The sequence below is a fragment of the Petromyzon marinus genome, chromosome 13, assembly GCF_048934315.1.
Source record: "Petromyzon marinus isolate PM22_M1 ecotype Great Lakes invasive population chromosome 13, UKy_Petmar_22M1.pri1.0, whole genome shotgun sequence".
In the NCBI taxonomy this organism is placed as follows: domain Eukaryota; kingdom Metazoa; phylum Chordata; class Hyperoartia; order Petromyzontiformes; family Petromyzontidae; genus Petromyzon; species Petromyzon marinus.
In genome coordinates, this window is record NC_133679.1 from 13,041,740 (window position 1) to 13,064,587 (window position 22,848).

The following is a 22,848-nucleotide window of genomic DNA, read 5'->3' on the forward strand; positions in this document are numbered from 1 at the left end:
TAATTCTGAATTCTCCCTGCTACCAGTGCACCGCCATGTGTTGAAGATGGCTCTAGAAGAAAATGCAACGGATTGATTTCTGAATTAAACTTCAGTCGCCCTTTTTATCTAGACGAGGGGACACACCTTTTGTATGCTATGCAGGGAGTATTTGTGGCCATTTTGAGCAAACAATTTTTTATATTCTTAGCTCTTTCGGTAAAGTCACGTTGAAGGGAAACAAAATAATAAAATATATATAAAACAATAAAAATTCTCACGACGTTTATTATTTTATTGTTTCCCTTCAACGTGACTTTACCGAAAGAGCTAAGAATATGAATTACTGCAGTCACGAAAGCTTTAAATCAAAAAAATGTATTTGCGGAGCTGGAATATACTGCATGTAAAAGCAAATTTAATGGTCATGCTTTTGGGGCGGAGTTCATTGATGACTGGGCGGAGACCAACTCTTTATGCCGTATTTGAAAAACCTATTTAATCACGTGGTGCAGACACTGGATTAGAACCCAGGATTTTGCGGTGTCAATGCAGTGCTTGGACACGACATTGTCCCCCTAAAAACAACCTAGGCCACCTCCGCATTGACACACCTTAACGCATTGATACCATTGCCAAATCCAATAGCTGCTTCAGCTGAAAGGTTAACCTCATGCAAGAGACAAAAAAACTCCCTCGAGGTGTGGCTCGTCTCGGGTTGCCAAGAGATGCATGTCCCTACGTGACATCACGACGGGTGCAGGTCTGGCGCTGTGCCCAGTGTCGCAGAGAAATCCGAGACCGCCGAACGTGTCCCGGGCTTTAAGTCGCAGGGGGCAGGGGGAACCCAAAGTTAGCTAGACACACGAAACCAGCGCAGTGCTGCTGCTGCTGCAGCAGTCCGCCAAGTGGGTCCGCCGCACTGCACAGGGCCCTTTGGCATCTTCGCCGTTCTTCATCGCGTAAGAAGGAAGCCAAACCTTGCAACGCTCTTTTTGCGCGGCACGTAGCAAATAGACGCGTTAAAGATGTCGGACCAGAGCGCGTTCGACACCAATGTGGAGACGCTCACCCGGTTTGTGCTGGAGGAGGGCCGCAAGGCGAAGGGGACCGGCGAGCTCAACCAGCTGCTCACCGCTCTGCTCACCTCCATCAAGGCCATCACCTCGGCCGTGCGCAAAGCCGGCCTCGCTCACCTGTGAGTTCCGCGACACGCTGTCGTTCGCACCTACTCGCCGCGCTCATGCTTACGCACTGACTGCGGAAATATTGCTCTCCGAAGGGTCACCCTTGCACCGAGCCTGCAAAATAGTTCAGAATCAAGAGTCCTTATTTTTGACCCGAGGAATCCGGTGAGTTTTGTAGCACTCTTTCACAGATGTACATTTGTTTTCTCAAACACCAAATATGCATTCAAATATTCATTCACCCGTCTTCAGGTGGCGATCGAAAGGTCGTGATCTATTATTATGTTTCTACCTACGTGACTTTACCGAAAGAACCAAAGAGTATGGATTCCTGCAGTCACGAAAGCTTCAAATCAAGATTAAGATAGAGCTCTTGTGTGTGTGTGTGTGCACTTACGTATGTTTGCGCCGCAAAATGTGCTGTGTAGTTACCTTAATTTGAACCAGCCCTTTTTGCATCGGGTGGAACTTTATTTGCAATAATAAGGAGCGTGCAGTGTGTACGACTGTATTTGTATTGAAAGGGAAAAGACTGGTAAGCGTGGAAAGGGGTAGGATCATGAGGATGACAGTTTGGGAATCCCTGTTTTAAAATAAGCAACCTTGAACTTTTTTTTCCTTTCTGTCATTGAATCTCCTTAACCTTTAACAAAGAACGTCCCTGATGTTTTGCCAAATGCGCCTACCTCACCAGGTATGCAGGAGGATCGTGGGTTTGATCCCGACCCTGACGCCTGTTGCAAATTCGGAGTTTGCGGTGTCTCTCTCATCATCATCACGGTGGCTAGGAGATGTTAGCTACCTCGCCTGGTATACAGGAGGTCGTGGGTTCGATCCCGACCCTGACGCCTGTTGTATATTCGGAGTTTGCGGTGTCTCATCATCACGGTGGTTAGGAGATGTTAGCTACCTCGCCTGGTATACAGGAAGTCGTGGGTTCGATCTTGACCCTGACGCCTGTTGCATATTCGGAGTTTGCGGTGTCTCTCTCTTAGTGGTCGCGTGGATTTTTCTCCGGGTCCTCCGGTGTTTCCCTCCACATTTAGAATCAACATCACGCGTTCAGAGTACTTGGCCGCTATAAATGTCCACATGATAAGCCGCTTCGTTGAGCTATCATTTGTTGTCAGGTCGTTTCTGAAAGAGAGCTATATATATCTCAGTGGGCCTTACCTGGTAAAATTAAATAAAAAAAATAAACGTTTGATTTGGGAAGAAATAGCGCCAGCAATGCATATCAAGTTGCTCAAATATAATTAGTACTGGAATACAATTACAATACGGACTGAGATTAATGCCATCTCACTGCTCATTTAGCAGGGAGACACGAGCGTGTTTTGATAACTCTAATAAATACACTGACCGGCTCATTGTGAGCTTGTGTAAAGAATACCAGGGGCAGTTTGCGTGCGTTTAAGAGAAAGGCGACTCGTGCTTAACCACTAGCCGCAGCATTTGCTGATGGCACTGCGAAGCTACTTGATGCAGTGGCGAAACGTCGTTGGCATGGGCCCTGGTGCAAAGGATGAATTGGGGCCCCCGACGAGCACCGTTGGCTACGTACGGTGCTAAAGAAGTTCAACGTACATATTATTGACGATGGTCCCCTCCAGCCGGAGGCCACCCGTGCAATCAGCACCGCCTGAACGCACGATAGCTACGCCACTGACTACGAACGGTGAGACACAAAACAACTCGCGGGAGGCGTTTGCTTATTACTGTGCCAGCCAGACATTCCGGTCACGATGCTCCCAAAATATCCGGGGTCGAGAGGCGTGTCTCGTGTCACCCCCGGCTGTGACAAGTATAACAGCCAAATAAACACGTGTTTATTGCCTTTTTTTATCCCAAGTTATAGTATGTGTAGTTTCGTGTGCATTTTTCCACCACGTGCAATGAGATGAAGAAATCATAATATGCAACTCACACCGTAAGCAGTGGGGACCACCTTGTGATCAGCAATTGCTGTAATGTCCAGGAAGATGGAATCACGTAAACACTTTGTCCTTTCGACATCCACACATCTGTTATATGCCTTGAAAAAAAGATATAATTAGTGTGACAATAAAAACATGTTTATTCATTATCATAGCTGGAATTTATTTAAAATGTAAAACCAAATTTAGGAATGTTTTTTTTGTGCATTTCGTAATGACCGGGCTGAGAACACCGACTCAGGAGGTAGATGATGTCAAGATTTGAACGCGGGATCTCAGCATTGATAACTCACAACTTTCATGCGGATCAAGTCCAACGAAGCACCGAGCCATATCAAAGCTCTGATTGAGCAAATCAAACAAGTAAACTTCATATTGTGCTGTATCAGGGAGTCTCAAAATCAAGCCCTCAGAATCCCGCGAAGTCTGTGGTTGCAATTAGATAACAACAATGCTCACATGTTGATGGATTAACGCTAACATTTTGGGAAGGCATTTGCCCCGAGATTTTGTGAAAATATAGGTCACGTGAGTTGAAACAAAAAAATAGCTTTCGACTTCTTTGGGAGGTCTGTGGTGATGAACAGAAATTATTTGAGGCCAGCTATGTTTCAAATAACGTGCAAAAAAGTTATGTTTAAAAATATTGTTTCGTCTTTTTTTACTGCTGTGCTTTTGGCATCATGTAATGAGGCAAAGTGATTCTTTGGAACTCTCTAAACTTAGTAAATCACCTCGTGTTAGGGAGAGCTACTTCCAAAACCCCGTCAAGTCATTGTCTTGCCCGGACACGTTTTCTCTGGACCCCACTGTACAGAAATGTTCATCTCACGGCAGTCAAGTTGCTATATTTAATTCTCAGGAATGGACTGTAGCCAAATTAAGTAAAGAAATAATTTTAACAGGAGGTGTTAAAATGTTCAAACACAAAATAGATACCGATTGCAAGGCATCAAGTTTGCATTAACCACACATACCTGTGGCAAAACATGCAAAAACAAACGTGCTCTGACAATGTAAACATTGCCTTTGAAACAGATTGGCCTGCACCACAGACAGCCCTCTTCATGGCCTTGTCTCACCAGTGTTAGACCAGAGAACACCAAAGAGCGAACAGTACAAAGGCAATGTAAGTATCAAAGTATGAATAGTTCGGGTTGAGCAGTTGCATCTATAACTGAACGTAACGGTCAGTGACGATCCGATGTGAGTCACGCTTGACCAGGCGACGATCGCCTCCACCCTTCAGGTACGGCATCGCAGGCAACATCAACGTCACCGGTGACGAGGTGAAGAAACTCGACGTTTTGTCCAACGACCTGGTCATCAACATGCTCAAGGCCTCCTTCTCCACGTGCGTGCTTGTCTCCGAGGAGAACGAGAAGGCCATCATCGTGGAGCCCGAGAAACAGGTAAGGACGCGGTTCGACCACAACAACGAGGCCCCCCACGTCCACACAGAAACCCTCGGTAGCTAAGCCACAGACACGCGCGGTCGGCATTCGCAACAGGCGCCGTAATTGGCACTGCCACCAGAATTCGTCGTCTTGCCACTTTTGGTTCGAGACGTCAACAATAACGAGATAATTTGTTCAAACGTTGTGGATTAACAGATTCTTGGATCGTGGCACGCAACACAAGCCTGATGATTTTTACACAATTGTAAATGTCACGCAGTGAGCATGGATTCAAATTAAGACTGCTCTCTCATGGGGCTTGGAACACGCGTATGGTTTCGTCTTAATTTAAATTGCCTCTTTAGGTCATGTGGGACACAGATCTCTATTTTAAGCGGACCTGGCTCCATGTTATGTTACATAGACAACGATCCCCCATATAGCCTTAACAGACGATTGGGGCAAGTGCTGAGAGCGAGCACATATTAAGGCGGGCAAGGTACATGCCAGGGTGGGTGGCCAACACCACGCCCGGCCACCTTTGTCTCCACAGTGGGGATGTTTACACACAGCAACAGATTATTTAAGGCTGAGCAGATCTCAGGGAGGCCCAGGAATAGTGCAAATATTCGCCACTGATGCGTACTGGTTGTGAGCAGGGAATGGAACTCGGTTCGCCGGGTTAGGGCTATTTGGGACGGAGAGATCAGCGCTCTAATTTGAATCAGTGCTGACTGCATGATGATGGACTGTTGTTTAGCAATCATCAGGCATGTGTGGTGTGGAACTACATTGATATTTTTTTTCCAAAGATACATTTGTAAACATTGTAAAGGTATAAACCAAATGTGGTGGGTTGACAGGTGCGGGGTTTTGGAAATCCTGACACAGTATTACCGTTATGCACATTAACGTCCCATTTTGTGAACTGGTATTGACAGGGCGTAACTCCAGGTGGCTCTGTCTGCTGTGAACTCTAGGGCAAGTACGTCGTCTGCTTTGACCCCCTTGATGGCTCCTCCAACATCGACTGCCTTGAGTCCATCGGGACCATTTTCGCCATCTACAAGAAGGTGTGACCACTTGCGACTCAAGTGCTTACAGTGTTGAGAAACCCCCCCCCCTCCCCCCTCCCCAATAATTTTCAAATTGCTACTCCTAATTTTCTGAGGTTACCACTGCATCGGGCTGTCTTATTTGCAAGACTCTAGTGAGTTATCGACGAAGCGAAGTTTATTTTTTTGAGTTTGTGAAACCAAAAGTCATCGTATTACTACTGGATTCATGATGCCACCCAGTTGTGTTTTTTTTTATTTTCCACTGCACAGCAAAGGGCGGTGACTTGGCTCAGCGGTGGCACGTTCGCAACTTGTTGCTGCGGCCTCACGGTTCGAATCCAGCGGCCGCCCTGGTTATCGCTGCGGGTGCATTAACTGTAGAATACTCCGCGCCGTCTGCTTCGCAACGTCCCTTAAAGATCCCGTGACGTCATTCGCAAGAGTAGACTCCATTTTGGGCAAAGTTACCCAATTTGAAAAACTCGCAAATGAACGAATTGGGATTATCCAGTGCAGCGAGTCGTCCTCCCTTATAACGTGCGTACACACAACGCGTTTTCGCTATAACGCGGTTGTTCCATTCAAGAACACTTGGCACAACGCGGAAGACGTTTAGCCGTTATAACGTGGAACGGGTGCACCGTTACAACGCAGTTTCTGAGCGGATGACGATGAACTACATTTTCGAGCTGTGTGGCTGAGCGGGTTCGATGCAGGATGCGGAATGATACAGTACGCAGCGGCGTACCCCCATCTCAGTTCTTTGTCCCCCTATAGGATGACTGCAGGCTGATTTTATAGCGTGCATGAGATTCAGTAAGAGTAATTCCTCGCTTAACGCAGTTTTCGCTTCAACCCGGCACCTTTCAGGAATGCATCTACCGCGTCAAAAGAACTAAAGAACAAACACCTCGTGACAGATCCAACACAGAAGATCCCTGGGTTTGATCTTCCACAAAGATCATCGTCCACCCTAAACCCCATCCACTGCACACACCGTGGCTGTTTCGGATGCCTGATGTGCAAATGGAAAATTATGAATGATCCAGTGTGCGACTGTGGTAATCCCCAACAGACGATGCAACAACGTACAATGACGCAATGCCCGATCCACAAATACGAAGGAGACATCGCAGCGATACACTCCGTTGCTCCTGACGCGGGTTATCTGGCTTGATAACCATGTGAATGTGAAATTGTAGCTGCTGCTCTGCATCTGCATCATCAGCAATAGGACAGAATAAGAAAAACGAGCAGTTACTGTCCTGTACACAGCAATCGCCCCTTACTGCGAAAAACTTGAAAATGCAAGAGCCACAAGACTCGATGCGGCTTTCCTGGGTAAATAAGCGTGATAATAACAGCGAGAAACTCCATTTCCCCGTCTGTAAGTCAGTCACAGTTGTCCAATTAAGGGCTCCATTCCGACAGAGAAGAAACCAGCGAACGATGGGATTATTATAGGAATAAGTTTTACCCTCTTAACTGGCACAAAAACTGACACCTTTATTCAAGGCATCATGTTTGCAATAACCACAACACAAGCAGTCAAAATGCAAACAAAAAAAGACAACTCTGATAATAATATGCACTGTCCTTGAATTTGATTGGTCCACACCCGAGACAGCTTTTCTTAGAGCCTAGTCTCTTAAAAGAGTAAAACCTATTCCTATATCTTGTTACTGGCAAAGGAGGTCTCATAATGTAGATGGGATTATTATTCATCATGAGCTCAATACGCTGGGATCTTTGTCAATAACACTGCGATAAATATAGTATCCACTGTTTTACTATTATTCCGGTTTCTATTCCCATTCCTTTAATTGTTCCGTTAAAGTAACGTTTTTTTTGTTGTTACAAAAATTAAACGTAATTCGTGTAACTCGTCGGGGACAGACGGAGAGAGCCTTTGTCGTGGACTTGAACGGGCACTTTTAGTGCCTCGCACACCACGCAACGGCGATTTAAACAACAACAAAAACAACTCGACACATTCGTCAATAACATTGCCTTCGAAAAAATAAATATACATATGAAAGAAACGACGTTTTAGGCAATGGGCTTTCTTCACAGCACACAGATCGGAGGCCGGAGATGTTATTTGTGTTTGTACACCGCTGTCAAAAAGCAGGAACTGCATCATATCGAACGTTTAATTTAAAAGGCACCGCCACGGCGATCATCGCCACTCAGATCCAGGGCTCCATCATCGTGTCGTGCCATGCTGAGCTGCATCCAGTAGATGGCATCCCTGGATCAGTGACGAATCCCAGTGAATTTAAAGTTTCAAGAGGACCTCTCTGCTTTGACTAGCTGTGCATCACTCTTCCCGTACAGTGCTTACTGGGGTGGTTCTGTTGCGTAATGGACGATGCCCTGCGCCGTGAACCCAATGCCCAAAGTTTAATCCCTGGCCAAGAGCCCAAAGCTAATCGCCTGGCGGTTGAGGGCTGTAATTCATCACTGGGGAGGCAACGAGGGTTGGTGGATGGCAAAATGCCCAGGAAAATGTGGACTAATCACCATCCGTTCCATTTACATGAGATAGAGCGTTTCCTCCTCGTACGCGTGGGTTTCCTCCGGGTGCGCCGAAAACATCTTACTATACTAAGGACCGCAGAGCCTGGGTAAATGTTGATTGTGCCAACTCACTGCCTTTCCCGCTTGTCTGTGGTTTCTCTCTTCGTGAGCGAGCGCAGCGCGTGACAATTTAATGTATTATCATCATAACATCAGTGGCGAGTGATGTGCGTGCTGATACTGGGTAACCCTCTTCTCCAAAACCGCTCTGACCAGGTCAAACAACCCCCATGGTCAACATGGCCTGGGGGATATCTCTCAATTATATTATTAAAGATCCATTTTTTTTTCATGTTTAGTGTGCTGAACGTTGCATGCAGGCCTGCAGTGGGCCACTAGAGGACAGTGGTTAGTCACACGTGCAAAAAAATCAACGCGACAATTTCACAATTGTTCTTGTTGCAACAGAAGCAACTTTCAATGTCGTGGGGGCTTTGCTGTTCTCTTTCAAAGCAGTCAATGGACGCGTTACACAACAATCTGGGCGCGTTGAAACACAAGCCCATGAATGCCGTGCCAACGTTTGACAAGAGGCCTGCTTTGCAGACCCAAGACCCCAACGCTGTTCACACATAGCAGACGTGAACAATTGTCATCAAGTGGAGCAGTGTTACCAGCTCCTTGAAGCGGAAAGTCGCTAAATAACCCACAATTTTTTTTAGATAGACCCAAAGCCATCAACATTTTAATTTGACAACTTTGCAAGCGTTCATTGCTATTTCAACTTTGGATTTTATTTTACGACAACTACATAGCTCTTTTTCAGAAGCGACTTGGCCACGACTAATAGTTCAGCAAAGTGGCTCATCACGTGGAAATTTATCGCAGCCAAATACTCTAAACGCACGTTTCTACATGTGGAGGGGAAAAGTGAAGGACCTGGAGAAAAATCCACGCGACCACGGGGAGAGAGACACGAAAACTCCAAATATACAGCAGCAAATATACAGAACCCTCCATACATACATACATGGAATCGTTCCTAAACATGCCTATGTCCTCATCCAAGAAAGTCACTCGACTCGCCAGCCTCACTTTTATACCCCGACACAATGAGGGAGTTTCAACCCAGTACCTGGCAGGTCGTCAAATGTCCTTGTTGGGTCCAACTTCAATTATCTATATCTCGGGAATGGAATGTTGGATTGACCTACAATGTGTGTGGTATATTTCTATGCCAACGACAAAGCTGTCGCACGAAATGTCATAGGGGTTTGCTGAAGGATATTCTTGATTGATTTGGTATGAAATTCCCTGTACACAAACACTCCCATATAACCCCGATGAGAGCCCTTAATTCACAGCTGCTGCTGCTGCTGCTGCCACTGATGTTGCTTCCACCACCGCCACTGCTGCTGTTGTGTTCGTGCCCGTTGTGGGGAGCAGCAGGTCAGCGGTCAGCGCTACGCGGCGCCACGAAACCGGCGACCCGAGTTCGATTCCCGCTCACGGCCACCAACACCGGTGGTGGCGATTATCTGAACTGACCCTGGGCCTCCCCTAGGTCGGCTCAGCCTCAAATGAGCACCTCGTGCGGTGTGTAGTATACATTGCCACTGGGGAGACAAAGGCGGCCGGGCTTGGTCGCTGTCCGCCCACCCTCTCGTGTTTCCGTGCCGGCCTCCGTAGGTGCTGCTACTCGCTAGACAGCATTTGCCCCCAACAGTCTGTCAAAGGCTATACGGGGGGGTTCTTTGTTGGTGCCTTCGTGTGCAGGTGTCGGAGGAGGGCGTCGCCGTCTCTGAGAAGGACGCCTTGCAGCCCGGCCGCAACATCGTGGCGGCCGGGTACGCCCTGTACGGCAGCGCCACCCTTGTGGCCCTCACCACGGGCCAGGGACTCAACTTCTTCATGCTCGATCCGGTGCGTGGTCGGGGGCGGTGGATGGCTCGATCCGTCTGGCCGGGGGGTGGGCAACCGGCGGCTCCGGAGCCGCGTGCGGCTTTTCAAAGGGCTGCCTCGTGATGTTATATATTTTTTTTTAATCAAGGACCACCGTCTCGTATTCACGTTGCATTGCGGCTCTTGAAATATTTAGCTTTTTGACCGAATTCGAAAAAAATGGGTCTTCTTGTTATGTTGGTTACCGACCGCCTGGTGTGGTCCAATTGGGAGAAACGGGTCGCGAGAGGCCTTGGTCTCACCGTGGAGCATTAATTTAGTTCGCTACATTTATTTTTGTTTTACTCAACGAGTGGAGAAGCAATAGTTGCTCTTCAATGAGATGAAAATGAGAGACAGCTGTCAGAATGCATTTTTTATATCATACTGGAGGAATCCGATGAGCTATAAAGCTCTTTTTCACAGACGTCCAGTAGGAGCACGGGGTCAGAACTCTACAACAACCATGTCCATGCCCTTCTCACACTCCTCCTGTTGTCGTAAGCACGAAACGTCATCCGCTTTCTTGTGTAATACGTAATAAAATAGCACGATTAAATGTTACGTGAGGGTGTAAATTGTATATTATATTCACGAGGATTTAGGGAATATTCTGGTGAAAGAATTATATTAACAGAAGCACAAACTGAAAAGTTTGAGATATTTTAAATGTAACCGTGGTCAGTCTCTTGTATTCGTTAGTCCCACCTCTTCGGTGTCGCTATCAATTATTGTTCGTATTTTTATTAAATGTCTTCTGAACTTCTTCCGACGTTTCGGTTTAACTTAATGTTTACTTGTCACACGGAAAATCCCGTTTAGCCAGTTCACCCAGCTAGTGTATGTGGCAAGGTCCCGCAGCAGCCACTAACAACAACAAGAGTTGTCGTTGGGGTAGAGAGGAGCCCGGTCAGCAGCCAGCTAGGAAACTCGAGGCATGGATTATTTGTAATAGTTGTACGATTGATTTGGCTTTTTAGGATTTTTTGTAAAGGTGCCCTGAAATGCTCGATACTTTGTATTGTACATTGTATTGTGTCCTCTGTTGTTACGATGCCTGGAACACCCATGGGAACCTATCAGCTTTGCTCACTGATCTCTTGTATACCTGTCATCCCCTTATCAGTGCCCTACCTTATTACAGACCAATTCAAACCTTATTGGTCACCCCGTGCCCCTTATAAATCTCAACGTTCACCCTACAAAGTCCCATCACAAGGGAGAAACGCAAACAAATAGACAACAAAAATGTTTGCCCGTATTGAAACGGCCGTACGCCGTATGGACCTGAAAACTCAATTTCCCTGTTCATGACTACGGGTAAACCGCATGGGTTGATAGCTATGCTCCTGTATAATTAACACTCCAAGCATGTGCAGTGGTTTTGCGTATTTTCCACTGGCATCGCAGTACCCCTTGCGCACCACCACAAATGACGTACTCGTGTGTGTGTGTGAAGGTCACGCTGACTCATAACAGACAAACATACATTGCCCCTGACCTGGTGGGCAGTTGCCATTATTCAGGGTAGGGTTGTTGTTGGCCTACACGTGATACAAGGACATCGTGAACACAAATGTGTATATACACGTTTTTATTGTTTAAATCGTAGCAATTTACGTCATTTTATTTAACCAGGTGAGATCTAAAGAGACCACCATAGTCTCATTTGCAAGAGTACGTATGTTGCGCTTCTTTTGCACCACCGTACGTAGCCAACCGTACTAATCGGAGGTGCGGTGTTGAGTCTATGGGCAGTGCTGAGACTGTGGGTATTGTTAGTCTGTGGGCAGTGCTGAGTCTATGGGTATTGTTAGTCTATGGGCAGTTCTGAGACTGTGGGTATTGTTAGTCTATGGGCAGTGCTGAGACTGTGGGTATTGTTAGTCTGTGGGCAGTGCTGAGTCTATGGGTATTGTTAGTCTATGGGCAGTGCTGAGACTATGGGTATTGTTAGTCTATGGGCAGTTCTGAGACTGTGGGTATTGTTAGTCTATGGGCAGTTCTGAGACTATGGGTATTGTTAGTCTATGGGCAGTTCTGAGACTGTGGGTATTGTTAGTCTATGGGCAGTGCTGAGACTGTGGGTATTGTTAGTCTGTGGGCAGTGCTGAGCCTATGGGTATTGTTAGTCTATGGGCAGTGCTGAGACTATGGGTATTGTTAGTCTATGGGCAGTGCTGAGACTGTGGGTATTGTTAGTCTGTGGGCAGTGCTGACTCTATGGGTATTGTTAGTCTATCGGCAGTGCTGAGACTATGGGTATTGTTAGTCTATGGGCAGTGCTGAGACTGTGGGTATTGTTAGTCTATGGGTAGTACTGAGACTGTGGGTATTGTTAGTCTATCGGCAGTGCTGAGAATATGGGTATTGTTAGTCTATGGGCAGTGCTGACATTATGGGTATTGTTAGTCTATGGGCAGTGCTGAGTCTATGGGTATTGTTAGTCTATCGGCAGTGCTGAGTCTATGGGTATTGTTAGTCTGTGGGTAGTGCTGAGACTATGGGTATTGTTAGTCTATGCGCAGTGCTGAGACTATGGGTATTGTTAGTCTGTGGGCAGTGCTGAGTCTATGGGTATTGTTAGTCTGTGGGCAGTGCTGAGACTATGGGTATTGTTAGTCTATCGGCAGTGCTGAGACTATGGGTATTGTTAGTCTATGGGCAGTGCTGAGACTATGGGTATTGTTAGTCTATGGGCAGTGCTGAGACTATGGGTATTGTTAGTCTATGGGCAGTGCTGAGACTGTGGGTATTGTTAGTCTATGGGTAATACTGAGACTGTGGGTATTGTTAGTCTATCGGCAGTGTTGAGACTGTGGGTATTGTTAGTCTATCGGCAGTGCTGAGTCTATGGGTATTGTTAGTCTATGGGCAGTGTTGAGACTGTGGGTATTGTTAGTCTATCGGCAGTGCTGAGTCTATGGGTATTGTTAGTCTGTGGGCAGTGCTGAGACTGTGGGTATTATTAGTCTATCGGCAGTGCTGAGACTATGGGTATTGTTAGTCTATGGGCAGTGCTGAGACTGTGGGTATTGTTAGTCTATGGGTAGTACTGAGACTGTGGGTATTCATATTCTTAGTTCTTTCGGTAAAGTCACGTTGAAGGGAAACAACAAAATAATAAAATATATAACAATATATAACAATATATTTTATTATTTTGTTGTTTCCCTTCAACGTGACTTTACCGAAAGAACTAAGAATATGAATTACTGCAGTCACGAAAGCTTTAAATCAAAACTGTGGGTATTGTTAGTCTATCGGCAGTGTTGAGACTGTGGGTATTGTTAGTCTATCGGCAGTGCTGAGTCTAGGGTATTGTTAGTCTATCGGCAGTGCTGAGACTATGGGTATTGTTAGTCTATGGGCAGTGCTGACATTATGGTTATGGTTAGTCTATGGGCAGTGCTGAGACTGTGGGTATTGCTAGTCTATCGGCAGTGCTGAGTCTCTGGGTATTGTTCGTCTATGGGCAGTGCTGAGTCTATGGATATTGTTAGTCTATGGGCAGTATGTATGTTGAACTTCTTTCACGCCGTACGTAGCCAACTGTGCTAATCGGAGGTGTGGACCTGGCTCACGATTGGTTTCTCTGTTGATGCCCAGCAGAGCACGACAATAATGCAGGCCATAGGCGGAATTCCAGGCTGTAGAATACACACATAGTAACCGACGTATGTATCGATTTCAATGAATCCATAATGCAGGTTTTTTTTGGGTTATACCGCGTCAATATGTAAATTTGTCGTTAAACCATCTTTGAACAATGAAAATAAAATAGCCAGTGTTGTTTTCCCGATTCCTTTCTCCACTATGACTACATTTAGGCCATCGGAGAATTCATTTTGGTGGAGAGAAACGTGAAGATCAAGAAGAAAGGCAAAATCTTCAGCCTCAACGAGGGCTACGCCAAGTACTTCGACCCAGCGTTGACCGAGTACATTCAAAAGAAGAAATTCCCGGAGGTGAGTTATGGAACACGCCTGCGGTTTCACTCGGAACGTGGCCCACCCACCGGACAGGTTTGATCACAGCAGCCACTTCTAAATGCGTGCACTGTGCATCAACAACCCGGGCTTAATGTCACTGTCAGACTGCAGTAGCCGCGTGACTTGTAACCACAGCCATACAAAAGACGGGACAGTATACTGGATGCGGTGTGCCGGGTACGGAAATATTTTCCGGGTCCTGAACTCGGACAAGGTTTTTAAATGCATCACCTGTATCGGATAACCCAACACCAAATTGTAATCAACAACTTACAGCCCTTCGTTAATCCACTGCTTGAGCAAGGCCTCCCGAGGCCGTGTTGGTTGTAAGACCATACCTCACCACAATATGGGACCTTTCTTGCCAATATCAAAATATAACAATAGGTTTTTCACCCTTGCTGGCCATAAAACAGGGGGTGTTAAGATGTTAAAACACCAACCGGAATCCTTTTTCAAGGGATCCTGTCTGCATTAACCACACGTACTCGTGGTTAATGCAGACAGGGTAAAACCTAATCTCGACTAAGGCTCAAAATAAACTCGGCTCAAAAGAAAGTTGTCTCTGGTGTGGCCCAATCAGTTTCAAAGACAATGCATCTATTATCAGAGCATGTTTTTTGTTTGTTTGCATGTTCACCACAAGTACGTGTGGTTAATGCAGACAGGATTCCTTGAAAAAGGATTCTGATTGGTGTTTTAACATCTTAACACCCCCTGTTTTATGGCCAGCAAGGGTAAAACCTATTGTCATATACCTCACCACACTGGTCAGTTTGGGTTCGTAAAGGTGGGGCGAAGGCAGGAGTCCAGGACCAGTTCCGCTATCACTCTCCACTCACGTCAGTTGTGCCACAGCAGTGGTCGGGAATTGAACTCGGGTGATGTTTTATCGTGCATAGCACTAATATCTGCACCACCACCACCACCACTACCCCCAACGTGCAGCCTATTGGGAAATAACAAACTGTCATCATTCTCTTGTGGATGAACGTCTACATGGAGTGGAATTAAGGAAATCTTGTTGGCAAGTGTTGCCTCTTCACTCCAGCGAGATGTTTCACAACTCGCTTGAAAATTCACATGGACCCTGTGACCCCCCCATCACCACCCACTGTTGGCTGATATCGGCCAGCTATCTCCCCACAACTGCGACTACAAACAAACAAACACAAAAGAGCACGGCCTTTAGCACCAAGAGCTTACTACGTTAGATTTTCGCAGAATTCACGTTTTAAAAATTCTGGCCCAAAGGTGTGACCGTCCGTTTGTTGCCTCCTTGTTACGACCGAGGGGGTACTGGAATCATTGAGTAAACTTCGCTCATCGATTCCTCCGCCTCTTCCCTCACACTGCTGGGACTGCAGAATTCCCTCCCATCGCGTCTCTTTTTTTTCTCATAAGCTTGCTCAATTCAACACACGCATATTCGCTCTGTATCTATTAGACCTCGTGGCGCACGCCTGCCGATCGAGCACTGCGCAGGCGACGGTGTTCGTAGATCGCACGGTCGGTCGCTTGCTCGTGAATCTCCCTTCCCGTGGGCGTCGAGGACGTTGCCATACCCTGGCTCGCCAGGAGTAGTCAGGATGGCAAGTGGACTTAATCTCCATCCGTTTCCATCTGTACGGGGATAGAGGGTTGCCCCCACGCGTAGCGTGGCTTTCCCCCCCCCCCCCCCCCCCGGGGTGCTGCGGTTTTTTCCCACCTGTATCATAAACGCTCGTCGTTTAATTGCCTAAAAACGTCTCCAAATAAATACAATTTCAGGACCCTAATTAAATAAGAGCCATACGACTCGGTGTGGCTTTCCTGGATACATTAATATTGTATTAGTTTTATTCAACAGCCCTGTTTGTTGTTTGCAGCTGGCTTTTTGAGACTTTGGTCCTGTGCTCAGCAGCTGTCATTAAAGAATAAACGAGACAGCGTCCCGTCCCTGGCTGCAGTGGCTGCACAAACTGCCAGGCCCCGTGCTTTCTGCTGTTTGCTGATTGTGTGTAAGCCTCAGAGAGAGAGGTCACGTGCAACGATTGCTCACACAAGTTACATAAGCCGTCTGTCTGCAGGAGCGTGTCTCGTCACGAGATGGCTGTGTGGCTCTGAGGTCAGAGAACTGAGCTTGCAACGCTGCTGAGATCCTTGGTTTAAATCCAAGGCAGCTGCTTGTGATAACAATGGGTTCTCCAGTGTAGTGAGTCAATGGTCTCGGCCCGGTCAGCATTGACTGTACAAAAAAAACCCCCCATCAGATCAAATTTGGTTCTGCATTTGTTATTGACTAAATTTTATTTTCAGGAAATACAAATATTGGTTTGACTTGTATCAAACACTACTATCGTCTCCGTCCTGTGCTCGCTGAGCTGCATTGGCTTCCGGTTGCTGAACGAATACAGTGTAAGGTAGCACTCATTACACACAAAGTGCTTGTCACAAATGAACCACAATACCTTGCTGATCTCGTCAAGGAGAATAAACCATCATGCGGACTCCGGATTTTGGCGAGTCATCGAACACACTGCATCGCGCGCTTTCAGATGCGCTTCTGCAGCCGTCTGGAACGCTCTTCCTTCCGATATTAGGAAGCCACTGAAGCTATGCACTTTCAAATCTATATTGAAAGACTAATTTAATTAAAAGTGCTTTTTTGTGTTTAGTTTGTTGTCCTACCCCCGCACCTCCGATTAACATGGTTGGCTACATATGGAGCGAAATAAGTTCAATATACATACATTACTACGTAGCAACAAGACGGATTCTGTAAATTCACGTCATGGATCTCACTCAACGATCTTCTCGCCCGACACCAGTGGTGAAGAATCTATGGCTCATGAGCCATACCCGTCCTGTCACTTCATTCCACTTGGCCTGAGGTCACACAACGCCGACCACTCCGAAACGGCCTTGCAGACGATCATTTATCATCTCAGCCGCGCTAATCCAATAGGAGAGGAGGAGGGGGGGTGATATTTTTTGACCTGGCAACAGCGTTTCTAACTCTCAGCGTGCTCAGTCGACTCTCATCCTTCAGGTAGTTCGAGCACGCAGTCGACGGATACAGTCCGAGCACAATCAAGAGTGCGGCGTCAACTGCTGTGTGGTCGCCAAAGGCGTTCGAATATCCTGTTTGGCCCTCAGTAGGGGAGATGTTTTTTCCCACTGCTACTCTATCGAATTCCTTTGGCGGTCTTGACGCCAAAGCCACGGAACCGACCTCCGTGCCAACATCCGATGACCGAATAGTTTAGGTACATTTAAACGTTCAATTTAAACCCCACCTCTTTCCGTGCACCTAATCATAATTTTCACTTTTAAGGCGTCTTTCACAAAAACAGTCCCAAAGGCGCTGTGTGAGTAAAAATGAGAAAAGATTTTAAAGAGAGAGAGAGCCGGGTGGCAGAATAAGAGCCAAAGAGGGAACAACACGATTCCGAAGAAAATAAAACCATGTTTTTTAAACGAAAGGTTTTTGAGTGGAGATCTAAAGATGTGAGTGTGAGTGGAGAACCTGATCTCCACAGGTAGGGAGTTCCACAACCCACTACATCTGCTTCTACCATGTTATTCACTGACGTTGGTAAATGATGTTTAATGGTTATATAACTTATTTTATACGTTTTACGCTGTATTGATTCGGGTACGCTCCTTTGTTGACAGTTCACGACACGAAATGTCTCTCGCGAGTTTTGTTCGGGCGTAAAGCGCTGGCAAGACGCCTTTCGTTTTGCCCGAGTTGAAGTGTCTCCACGTATATGGAGAGTTAAACCACCGCGTGATGGATGGATCGTGTGGGGACCCACGTGCGCCTCACGAAGCCCCTTGCCTCTGCTGTCGTTCTCAGGACGGCAGTGCCCCCTACGGCGCACGCTACGTGGGGTCCATGGTGGCCGACGTTCACCGGACCATCAAGTACGGCGGGATCTTCATGTACCCGGCAAACACCAAGAGCCCGAAGGGAAAGGTGCGGCGCACAGGGGCAACACAAGGGAGCCTGTTTACTTGGCGCGCAGTCAAAGCATTACGCACATTCATCTGCTGTCACGAGATGCGGGCCGACCGTGGGACGCGGAGCTGTAATGGAGAACAGATTCCTGAGTAATCCTCGCCACGATGAATCGTTACACGTACGCTCGTTACGGTAGTCGCCAAGTTATGAACGTTGCGCGAGAATGTATACTTTCTTCAGGGCTGTACAATGCGAGTTTGAAGTTTTGTTAAAGAGGAAGATGTGTACACTTAAACTGTGAGAACATTAGTTGTCAGGAGCACTGTAGTGACATCACTGCAGTGACATCGAATTGAAAAGTACAAGATTGATGACTCGGAGGCGTCCCGTGTATACTCCTGACCATAGCTTTTAAATGCTTTTATTTTCATTCGCAGCTTTAAGCACGACTCAGTTTTTAGGTATTTGTCTACAATACATATGTTTTTTTTATGTTGGTGATTAAACGGACCAAAAGTATTCATCTGTGTAAACTTGCAACAGCTGCCCTTTTCTGCATAGTGGTGGGGATATCACTTTGTCATTTGTGCCAGGCTAGGTGTACTTCGAGTACATATGTGGAGTTACTTTTGACTAGTTACCCCTCCACAGTACTATAAATGGCAAAACACTGCACCAAGAAGATAAATAATTCTAATAAGCGTGTACGCACCCATCCACTTCGCGCAATGATATATTTGCATCTTTCCAATCTTTTGTGTATCTATTTGCCAAATGTGATGAGACGAAGTGTCCAATCAGAAGTCTCACAGGACCAGCGCTTCGCCCCACGTGCTCGAGAACGGCCTGCAGAAGGGTTTCCTCGGGTTGAACTCTTCTCCACATCCCCGGGGGTGTACTTTCTCACACTCCCTGCCGCTGAGAACTATTCGCTGCTGTTTAATCTTCAGAGATGGAATTTAGCCAGACTGAGTGAAAGTAAATCTTCTCATCCGATGCGGGGTTTTTTTGTTGTTGCGTGTGCAGTCGTTTGGTGACCGGGCTGAGGCCACCAACTCGCTGCACTTAAGAGCCTGGTTTAATCGCAGGCGGTGGCTGAAACTCGGATTCAAATCCCAGCATAACTCAGCGGAGCAGCCTCAGCTCTCTTACCCCCCAGAACCACACAGCCACCTCTGTGATTATCTTAAGAAGACTTCCGCAGCATGTAACCAAATCGAACTGTCGTGCCACCAAATATTCTTTAACTAAACTATTTAAATTTTTATTCTTTGGGTCTTTCGGTAAAGTCACGTAGATAGGTTCAAAGAAAATAACAAAATATAACAAAACGTCGTAGTTTTTTGTTATTTTCTTTGAACCTATCTACGTGACTCTACCGAAAGACCCAAAGAATATGAATTCCTGCAGTCACGAAAACTTTCATTCAAGATTTATTTTCATTTTACCAGGTAAAGCCCACTGAGCTATATATATCTTTTTCAGAAGCGACCTGGCCATGAATGATAGCTCAACGAAGTGGCTTATCATGTGGACATTTCTAGCAGCCTAAAACTCTAAATGCGTGTTTCTAAATGTGGAGGGGGAAAACTGGAGGATCCGGAGAAAAATCCACACGGCCAGAGGGAGAGACATTCAAACTCCAAATATACAGCAGCAGCAGGCGTCAGGGTCGGGATCGAACCCACGACCTCCTGCATACCAGGCGAGGTAGTTCATATCTCGCCACCATGGCCCTCAGCCGCGCCATTGTGGTGGACATTGAGAAATGTCCCAATATCATAATCAGAATTTTTATTTATACTGGAGGAATCCGATGAGCTATGAAGCTCTTTTTAACAGATGTCCAAATATGGTCACGGTGGCACTGCCGTTCCGACCCGTCACCACCCTCCCCTGCGCCCTTTTTCCGCCTTGCGATGTGTGCGTAGCTGCGTCTCCTGTACGAGTGCAACCCGATGGCGTTCGTCATCGAGCAGGCGGGAGGCATCGCCACCACAGGCACTCAGCGCATCTTGGACGTCCAGCCCGAGACCATCCACCAGCGCGTGCCCTTTGTCGTGGGGTCACCGGACGACGTCAACGAGTACCTGGAGATCGTGAAGAAGCACGTGGCAAAGAAATAGGCGACGGGACCGTCGGTTAAACGATTAGGCACGTGACGATGCACAGACCCATTACGATTGTACCTTCCGCGCGCACGCGCGCGCGTGTGACGGACGGGCAGAATGGTGCGAGCGATTGTTCATGTTTGGCGAATTTTGGACCGCGACATGGGCGCGCACGGCCTCCTCTTTTGAATAAAATTGGGATCTTCAGCGTCCACTTGTGCACAACCACAATTAATAAACAAAAACTGAACACGCTCGTCAACAACGACGCCTTAAAAGGGAGAAATAAAAGCATTAATAGGTAACGTTTCAGGCAATGGCCCTTCTTCACGTGACGAAGTGGCATTGCCTGAAATGTTGACGAGTGTAAAGGAGGCATTTCTTTATTGTTAATACTCCTGCAGCATTACTCAGTTTAGCTCAAATTTAAGACCTCTGAAACAAGCGGTAAACGCACTATTGCTAGGCTACATCACTGAGGTTACATTTAGAGTAATGGAGGAAAAAACTACGCTTAAGCCACGAAAAAAACACAGAAATAATGCAAACGATATAAAAAAAATCATTCTTCAATTGAACTGTGACCCCCCCCCCCTTCCCACCAAATCGTGAAAATCCATTGAATCGCTGGAAATGGAAGTGAATCGTCACATGCCTATTAACGTAAAGTCACGAAACACGATGATCAAAAGCATTCGATTAAAACTGCCGAACCAAGGATTTTTATAACACAATCGTTGCTGGAGTAAGACAAAACATTCTGGCCACACTTCGTTCTCGTCAACTTCTCAAAAATGCCGACATAATTTTGGACACAACTCCCAACACGCTGCTCACCCACAAGCAAACATGTGCATGGCTCACAAACACGCGTGACTGCACGTGTCACAATGCAACATTCCCCCAAAACCACCACCTCCTCCAACCACGTTTTCGCCCTCTCAAGTCATGCACTGTTCAGTCACCACCGGCCAGTGAAGAGGAAATGAGTCGGCAACGTTCTTTCGTCGTTGACGTGAGAAAATTCCGTTAGCCCCCCACGTGACCATTTTTATTTCCACACTCATGCAGCAATGCATCACCCCACTGTTAGCAGAGGAGGAGATATAGAACTTCTCTTGATATTCCCAAGTGACCTCTTAACCACACGAGGGCCGATTGCAATTATCTAACCTGCTGTGGAGAAATGTGTAGTTTCGTAGCAGTAAAACCAATCCGTGTATTCAGAGCTGAAACTTAGTTACATTCAAGTAAAAAGCCAGTTTCACTGTGCTGTTATTGGAGACCTGACTCGACACCTCCAGCTCGGTTTTTTTTAGTTCAGTTTATTTATTTTGGTATAGCCCTCTGAGCCATTCGGCTCTTGAAACAAAAACACGAACAAGAAAACATCTTAAAGTGACTGTGTGACTGTGCAAACAGAAAATCCATGAAAAAAAACAGCAAAATATTCCTGAAAAAAGCACCGTACACCAACGCTGTGTGCAAAAAATCGGTACACTTGAGAACCTGGAATATGGGTGGCTACCCCAATACAAACCTAGGATCAGGCAGTGGCGGATCAGGCATATGCCCTCACCCTCCTTGAGACCCTGAAACATTTTATATTATTTTAGAGAAAATGCATTGAATGTTTTTTTTATTAATCTAAGGCCCGATTTAACCGTTTAACATTTTAGGCCCACCCCGTGGTAATTAATATGCCTCTGGGATCAGGATCCTCATCAGAAGCATCACATATACCTTAAAGCATGGCACAATTATTCTAGCTAGTTTTTAATCTTTATCTCGTCATATAATTCTTCGAGATTTAATCATTCTTCAGTTAGTACTCACGTTCATTAACGACACTGGTCTTAAAATAAAAAATATAATGAGCAACGTTTCGGGCAATGGCCCTTCACAGCAGAGGCAGAGTGGACAATGTGGATTGGAGACTGTCCTTACCATTGGACCTGTTAAGATTGTTTTTCAATATTATCCAATTACCAGTTTTATTTTAATTGGAACAAGGTCACCAACATAATTGTAATTTTAAAAGTGTATTTAGAAACGTTTTTATTGTGCAAGGGTTTGCATGTTACCCAATAGCTGCAAGTGTAACTATTCATATGCCAATTTAAAAACTAGTAATCAGAAATACATTTTTGAAAGTTTAATCCTCGTCAGGCCTCATGGTGTAAAGTGCAGTCTCCAATCCCTTATTATCCACTGTCTGGCCTCTTGGTGGCTGTGAAGGGCTATTGCTAGAAACTGCACCTATTATGTACAGTATTTTATTTTTCGGCCACTTTTATGGACGAATGTAGAGTTATAAAATGTGCACCCCTGCCAAAGCAGCATCACCAAATTAAATGTTCCAATTTCATGTGTTTTAAGATTGAAGTGGCCCTCTGGGTTGCTTGTACCATCACACAGCTCCACCGTGATGCATACAATACAGACAACCAATTGCTAGCGCTGCCAGTGCTCCCACATACCACGAGGTTTATCGTCTCACAGATACAGGTATTGTGCCAAGCGTACGAACACTGCCGTGAGAAACTGTGCATGGATTCAAGTGGGGTGTAAAGATTAACAGACATTACTGGCTCCGATCCCAACACTTTCCTCAAATCGGCACCCCTTTCCCCACTCACTGTTAAAACAAAACTATATAATTACAAGATCTACAAACTGCTTCTTGTACGTTGTCATTTTTTTACATGACGAGACTGTGGAGTTTAACTTGGAGAATGACAACTCTTGTACGTCAACAAACGCAGAACAATGCACCAAAA

At 46.1% G+C, this 22,848-nt stretch overlaps 1 protein-coding gene across 1 annotated transcript; it reads left to right on the forward strand.

Moving 5' to 3' along the window:
* Window positions 1-712: 712 nt before the first annotated feature.
* On the forward strand, window positions 713-22,747 carry LOC116942057 (fructose-1,6-bisphosphatase isozyme 2-like). Its single transcript, XM_032953606.2, has 7 exons — window positions 713-1,177; window positions 4,353-4,515; window positions 5,481-5,573; window positions 9,855-10,001; window positions 13,850-13,987; window positions 17,853-17,972; window positions 19,889-22,747. Exons 1-7 carry the CDS (start codon window positions 1,008-1,010, stop codon window positions 20,081-20,083), a joined length of 1,026 nt encoding a protein of 341 aa, XP_032809497.1. The 5' UTR covers window positions 713-1,007; the 3' UTR covers window positions 20,084-22,747.
* Window positions 22,748-22,848: the final 101 nt, after the last annotated feature.

What these genes read in the sequence shown, in the direction of transcription:
- LOC116942057 (XM_032953606.2), top strand. Translation starts at nt 1,008, where the DNA reads ATGTCGGACCAGAGCGCGTTCGACACCAATGTGGAGACGCTCACCCGG. An exon ending in ACTTCTTCATGCTCGATCCG is followed by an intron (nt 10,002 to 13,849) that starts GTGCGTGGTCGG and finishes GACTACATTTAG; the next exon opens with GCCATCGGAGAATTCATTTT. An exon ending in CCAAGAGCCCGAAGGGAAAG is followed by an intron (nt 17,973 to 19,888) that starts GTGCGGCGCACA and finishes ATGTGTGCGTAG; the next exon opens with CTGCGTCTCCTGTACGAGTG.